Source organism: Stenella coeruleoalba (genome assembly GCF_951394435.1).
Source record: "Stenella coeruleoalba genome assembly, chromosome: 2".
Classification (NCBI taxonomy): domain Eukaryota; kingdom Metazoa; phylum Chordata; class Mammalia; order Artiodactyla; family Delphinidae; genus Stenella; species Stenella coeruleoalba.
Window position 1 is genome coordinate 110,041,096 of NC_137147.1, and position 6,534 is coordinate 110,047,629.

At 45.2% G+C, this 6,534-nt stretch overlaps 2 protein-coding genes across 6 annotated transcripts in view; one reads left to right on the plus strand and one right to left on the minus strand.

Annotated features, from left to right (window-relative positions):
- The window catches only part of RCCD1 (RCC1 domain containing 1), a 48,454-nt gene extending 47,048 nt beyond the window's left edge, over positions 1 to 1,406 (plus strand). The window contains exon 5 of the mRNA XM_079914541.1: positions 1,065 to 1,406. Within this exon, the coding sequence (XP_079770667.1) occupies positions 1,065 to 1,243 (179 nt within the window). The 3' untranslated portion in view covers positions 1,244 to 1,406. The remainder of the gene's footprint in view (positions 1 to 1,064) is intronic.
- PRC1 (protein regulator of cytokinesis 1) overlaps positions 1 to 6,493 on the minus strand; it is a 30,685-nt gene extending 24,192 nt beyond the window's left edge. For all 5 annotated transcript variants that reach the window (XM_079914538.1, XM_079914535.1, XM_079914536.1 and 2 more), the window contains exon 1: positions 6,285 to 6,493. In XM_079914538.1, the coding sequence (XP_079770664.1) occupies positions 6,285 to 6,295 (11 nt within the window). In that variant the 5' untranslated portion in view covers positions 6,296 to 6,493. The remainder of the gene's footprint in view (positions 1 to 6,284) is intronic.
- Positions 6,494 to 6,534: the final 41 nt, after the last annotated feature.

Below are 6,534 nucleotides of genomic sequence, written 5' to 3' on the forward strand. Positions count from 1 at the left end.
CAGATATGATTGCTAATTCATTTAGTCAAATTACTTCTACAAAATAAAATGACATGAAATTGGGATAAAATTCATAGATCTCAAATTCAATTAAAACCAAAACAAACACCTATACAGCAGATGGACTGCTAAACTCCAGCAGATGGGCCTAAACACAATTTGTAACAATGAAAAAGTTAACCCTCCCTTGGAGCTGATTACTTTAACAAGTGTTTGGAATTACCAAATATTCTAGAAGCAGTTCTCATGACAATATAATTTTCTCTTTTTTTTGAATTTTATTTATTTGTTATACAGCAGTTATTAGTTATCTATCTTATTAGTTATCTGTTTGATACATATTAGTGTGTACATGTCAATCCCAATCTCCCAATTCATCCCACCACCCTACCCCACCCCCGCCGCTTTCCCCCCTTGGTGTCCATACGTTTGTTCTCTACATCTGTGTCTCTATTTCTGCCCTGCAAACCGGTTCATCTGTACCATTTTTCTAGGTTCCATATATATGCATTAATATATGATATTTGTTTTTCTCTTTCTGACTTACTTCACTCTGTATGACAGTCTCTAGATACATCCACGTCTCTACAAATGACCCAATTTCGTTCCTTTTTATGGCTGAGTAATATTCCATTGTATATATGTACCACATCTTCTTTATCCATTTGTCTGTCGATGGGCATTTAGGTTGCTTCCATGACCTGGCTATTTTAAATAGTACTGCAATGAACATTGGGGTGCATGTTTCTTTCTGAATTATGGTTTTCTCTGGGTGTATGCCCAGTAGTGGGATTGCTGGGTCATATGGTAATTCTATTTTTAGTTTTTTAAGGAACCTCGATCCTATTCTCCATAGTGGCTGCATCAATTTACATTCCCACCAACAGTGCAAGAGAGTTCCCTTTTCTCCACACCCTTTCCAGCATTTGCTGTTTGTAGATTTTCTGATGATGCCCATTCTAACTAGTGTGAGGTGATACCTCATTGTAGTTTTGATTTGTATTTCTGTAAGAATTAGTGATGTTGAGCAGCTTTTTTTTTTTTTTTTTTTTCTTTTTTTGCAGTACGCAGGCCTCTCACCATTGTGGAGCACAGGCTCCGTACGCGCAGGCTCAGCGGCCATGGCTCACGGGTCCAGCCGCTCCGCGGCACATGGGATCTTCCCGGACTGGGGCACGAACCTGTGTCCCCTGCATCGGCAGGCGGACTCTCAACCACTGCGCCACCAGGGAAGCCCTGCTGAGCAGCTTTTCATGTGCCTCTTGGCCATCTGTATGTCTTCTTTGGAGAAATGTCTATTTAGGTCTTCTGCCCATTTTTTGATTGGGTTGTTTTTTTAATATTGAGCTGCATGAGCTGTTTACATATTTTGGAAGACAGTAAAATTTTCAAAGAATTAAAAAACTCTTCACAACATTCCAATTATACGAGTTTAATTCTTATATCATTCTGACACCTCTTTCTTACATCCCTGCCATTACCTTTACTTTCAAAAGACTTCCCTGGTGGTCCAGTGAGTAAGACTCCACGCTCCCAGTGCAGAGGGGCTGGGTTCGATCCCTGATCAGGGATCTAGATCCCACACGCATGCTGCAACTAAGAGTTCGCGTGTCGCAACTAAAGATCCTGTGTGCCGCAATTAAGATCTTGTGCGGCCTAAATAAATATTAAGGGGAAGGAAAAAAAAAAAGACAGCCAGAATCTCACCCCTCCCCACTTCTGCCTTTACCTCCCTGGTCCAGGTCACCACTATCATCTCTTCATCTGTACCACTACCCTGGTCTTTTAACTGGTCTCCCTGCTTCTGCCTTGGCCTCCTTACGCTTATTGTGTGCACAGAAGCCACAAGCCTCCATGCCCTCAAAATCCTCCAGGGATTCCTTATCTTAGAGGAAAAGCTTCTGCCTTTATAAAGGCCTCCAGAGCCCTTTAATCTACTCCAGTCACACTGGACTCCTTGCTCTTTCGGGAACCCACCGGGCACTATCCTACCTCAGGCACTGGTATTTGCTATTCCCTCAACCTAGACTGTCTTCCCCTAGGTGTCCCATGGCTTGCCCCTTGCCGCCTTTAGATCTTTTCTCAAAGATCACCTTCTCAGGGAGGCCTTTCCTGACCAATCTCTTTAACACTGCAACTCCCCTTTCCCACACCTTCAGTACTTATCCCCTTTCTCTGCTTGATTTCTCTCCATAGCACTTATTACCATTTAATGTAAAATTTGCTTATTACCTTTTTATTTTGTTATTAAAATGTAACCTCTAAAGGGCAAGGATGTCAGTTGTGTTCACTGCTGAATCCCCAACACTTAGAATGGTGTCTTATATATAATAAACATTCAAGAAGAATTTTTGAATAAGGATGTTTCAAAAAAGCTGTGTGATCTTACAACACCTGAGTGCAGTCACTGTGAATAATAATTATCATGGTATACTACTCAATCTACAGATCTAATGTGATCCCTATCAAATTATCCAGGACATTTTTCACAGAAATAGAACAAATAATCCTAAAATTTATGTGGAACCATAAAAGACCCAGAATTGCCAAAGCAATCCTGAGGAAAAAGAACAAAGCAGGAGGCATAACCCTCCCAGACTTCAGACAATACTACAAAGCTACAGTAATCAAAACAGCATGGTACTGGCAAAAAAACAGACATTTGGATAAATGGAACAGAATACAGTGCCCAGAGATAAACCCATACACCTATGGACAATTAATCTTTGACAAAGGAGGCAAGAATACACAATGGGGAAAAGACAGTCTCTTCAGCAAGCAGTGTTAGGAAAGCTGGACAGCTGCATGTAAATCAATGAAGTTAGAACACACCATCACACCACACACAAAAATAAACTCAAAATGGCTTAAAGACTTAAATATAAGTCATGACACCATAAAACTCCTAGATGAGAACATAAGCAAAACATTCTCCTACATAAATTGTACCACTGTTTTCTTAGGTCAGTCTCCCAAGGCAATAGAAATAAAAATAAACAAATGGGACCTAATCAAACCTACAGGCTGTTGCACAGCAAAGGAAACCATAAAAAAATGAAGACAACCTACAGAATGGGAGAAAACATTTGCAAACGATGCGACAGGTAAGGGCTTCATCTCCAAAATATACCAACAGCTCATACAATTCAACAACAAAAAAACCAAACAACCCAATCGAAAAATGGGCAGAAGACCTTAATAGACATTTCTCCAAAGAAGACATACAGATGGCCAGCAGGCACGTGAAAAGATGCTCAACATCACTAATTATTAGAGAAATGCAAATCAAAACTACAGTGAGGTACCACCTCACATTGGTCAGAATGGCCATCATAAAAAGTCTACAAATAACAAATGCTGGAGAGGGTGTGGAGAAAAGGGAAACCTCCTACACTATTGGTGGGAATGTAAGTTGGTGCAGCCACGATGGAAAACAGTGTGGAGGTTCCTCAAAAAACTAAAAACAGAGTTGCCATATGATCCAGCAATTCCACTCCTGGGGCATACACCCAGACTAACTATAATTTGAAAAAATACATGCACCCCTATGTTCACAGCAGCACTACTTACAATAGCTAAGACATGGAAACAACCTAAATGTCCATTGACAGATGAATGGATAAAGAAGATGTGGGGCTTCCCTGGTGGTGCAGTGGTTAAGAATCCGCCTGCCAATGCAGGAGACACGGGTTCGATCCCTGGTCTGGGAAGATGCCACATGCCACAGAGCAACTAAGCCGGTATGCCACAACTACTGAACCTGCGCTCTAAAGCCCGTGAGCCGCAACTACTGAAGCCTGTGGGCCTGCAGCCGTGCTCCACAACGAGAAGACACCACCATGAGAAGCCCACGCACCACAATATAAGAGTAGCCCCCGCTCGCCACAACTAGAGAAAGCCCACGCGAAGCAACGAGGACCCAACACAGCCAAAAATAAATGAATAAATAAAATTTTAAAATAATAATAAATAAATAAAATAGTGTTTAAAAAAAAGAATAGGGGCTTCCCTGGTGGTGCAGTGGTTGAGAGTCTGCCTGCCGATGCAGGGGACACGGGTTCGTGCCCCGGTCTGGGAAGATCCCACATGCCGCGGAGCAGCTGGGCCCGTGAGCCATGGCCGCTGAGCCTGCACATCCGGAGCCTGTGCTCCCTGACGGGAGAGGCCACGGCAGTAGGAGGCCCGCATACCACAAAGAAAAAGAATATATATGTGTATAACTGAATCACTTTGCTGTACAGCATACATTAAACACAACATTGTAAATTTCAATAAGACTTTAAAAATAAAAGCATAAAAAATGTTACAAAAATAATCATCATGGTACAATTATGTAGTGCCTTTCTAAACGGTTTCAGGTAATCCCCTAAAAGGTGCAAACTTGAGACTTTTTTCTTAATACATCACTGAAAAATTGAGGGTGCTTACAAGAATACCACCCAAGAATACAGAGGTTGAAAAGGGGGCCAATTTTTCCAGTCTCCTGAACTTAAGTCACTAGACTGGAAGATATCCCAAATGACCCTCTAAATGATTTCCTACCTTCTGGCAGCATTCTACTGATACACTGTCCTATTTTTTCCTGAACAGCCCTCCAGAGAAGCTTTGTTAAGCTCCTCTGTACAACCTGCTTCAGAAATCGATAGCCAATAGTCAATTCAGTGACCATTCTGGTTATCATGTTCCTCAGGCATACTTCTCACAGTCCTCTCTATTTATTTATTTATTTTTATTTTTATTTTTTTGCGATACGCGGGCCTCTCACTGCTGCGGCCTCTCCCGCTGCGGAGCACAGGCTCCGGACGCGCAGGCCCAGCGGCCATGGCCCACGGGCCCAGCCGCTCCGCAGCACGCGGGGTCCTCCCGAACCGGGGCACGAACCCGCGTCCCCTGCATCGGCAGGCGGACTCCCAACCACTGCGCCACCAGGGAAGCCCCACAGTCCTCTCTAAATATGAATACCTGAAATCCAGATTACCTGAAAGTCTGGTTTTGTTAGTAGAGTAATTCCAGTTGCTCTTTTAAAGCCTAATTATATCTGTCAGCCTGGAACCAAAGTTAATTGATAACTTTTCCTCCCTCTTCATTTACTTTCTTGAAAGCAGTAGATGCCTGAACAATCCAAAAACTGTTAATGGACTTGGAGTAAGAGTTTCCTGTAAAATGTCATTTAAAATTTTACTAGTCCTCAAAATGCGTCATTAGCTGAAACGCACAGCAGCTTAAATGTGCTTTTATATAAGATATTTGTAATCCACAACCTTACACCTGAGATCTGTTTTTCCAATGGTACCAGTGATTTGTACTACATTCCCATTCTCACGAGGGCAAGCATTTGAAAAAGAACGGTCGGAATTAGTAATCATGGAAAGAGGAAACTTACAAAGCCATACATCAATCAGTTTGACTAATAACTATAAATTATTTAATAATGAATCATCACAATGCTTCACCCACTACTTATAGAAAATAAGGTTAACAATCTGCATCGCTTTTAACACAAAAGTCCTATGCACCAGCATTATTTTTATTTTAGAGATGAGCAAACTGACATTCAACATTTTTGCCCAAAGTCATAGGCTGGTAGGTGGCAGTGTGGTGCATCTGGTCCCAATTTCAATTCGGACACTCCTTTCCCAGCACTGCCTGAGAAGTTGTTAAAACGATGGGGAAAAAAATTCCTTTATCGGAGTTTTTCAACTTGCAAGAAAACCAAGCTATCTTTCCAATTCAAGTAAAGTGTTAACACTGCAACCCAGATACATCGAAAAGCAACGATAAACTAAAAACTGCACGTCTTTATTTAAAGAAAAACTAGAAACACTGACCATAAAAGACTCAGGACTTAGAACAAGCCGTCGGTGCCAAGCAGCAGCACCTGAGACGCTTTGCTGGCGGAGAGGGTGGGGCTCGCGGACGCCAGCTCTGACCGCCCCGCACCGGGTGCGCCGCGGGCCTGCCTGGCCTCCCGCCGCTTCTCCCGGGCACCTGCGCTCGGCCCGCACCCGGGCGTCGGGGCCTGCGGGAGCCCGCGGCCCCGGGGAAGGCGCGCGTCAGGTCTGGCCTCCACCCCGCCAAGGGCCCGCGGCCCGTGCACCGGCTCGCCATTTCCCAACCGTGGCTGGCTTCTTCCAGCCTCACTCGGGCGCCGGTTAACGAGACACCCCGGCCCACGGCCTAAGGCGGCCTTTCGGACTCCGCCCAGCCCCGCCACCGCCCCGCACCCGGGACCGGCACCGGCACCGATCCCTCCCACGCCCCCTCGACTCCCCCACAACCCGCACCTTCTCCTCATGGTGGACGCTCCAAGCGAGCGGGCGTCGAGGCCCCGACCCTCTCCACGCGGGCCCGAGCGCAGCAACCACCCGCAAGCACCGGCGGTCTCACTCCCGGTAGCCGTTCCGCGAGCCGTTAGGCCTGCGCAGAATTTCAAACCGAACCCTGAGGCGGAGGAGCGCCGCGATTGGTGCTGCGTCCCGTGGCTCCTCGCGAAGCCCCGCCTCGCCCCGCCCCCCGGCGCGCCGTGGCTAGGGG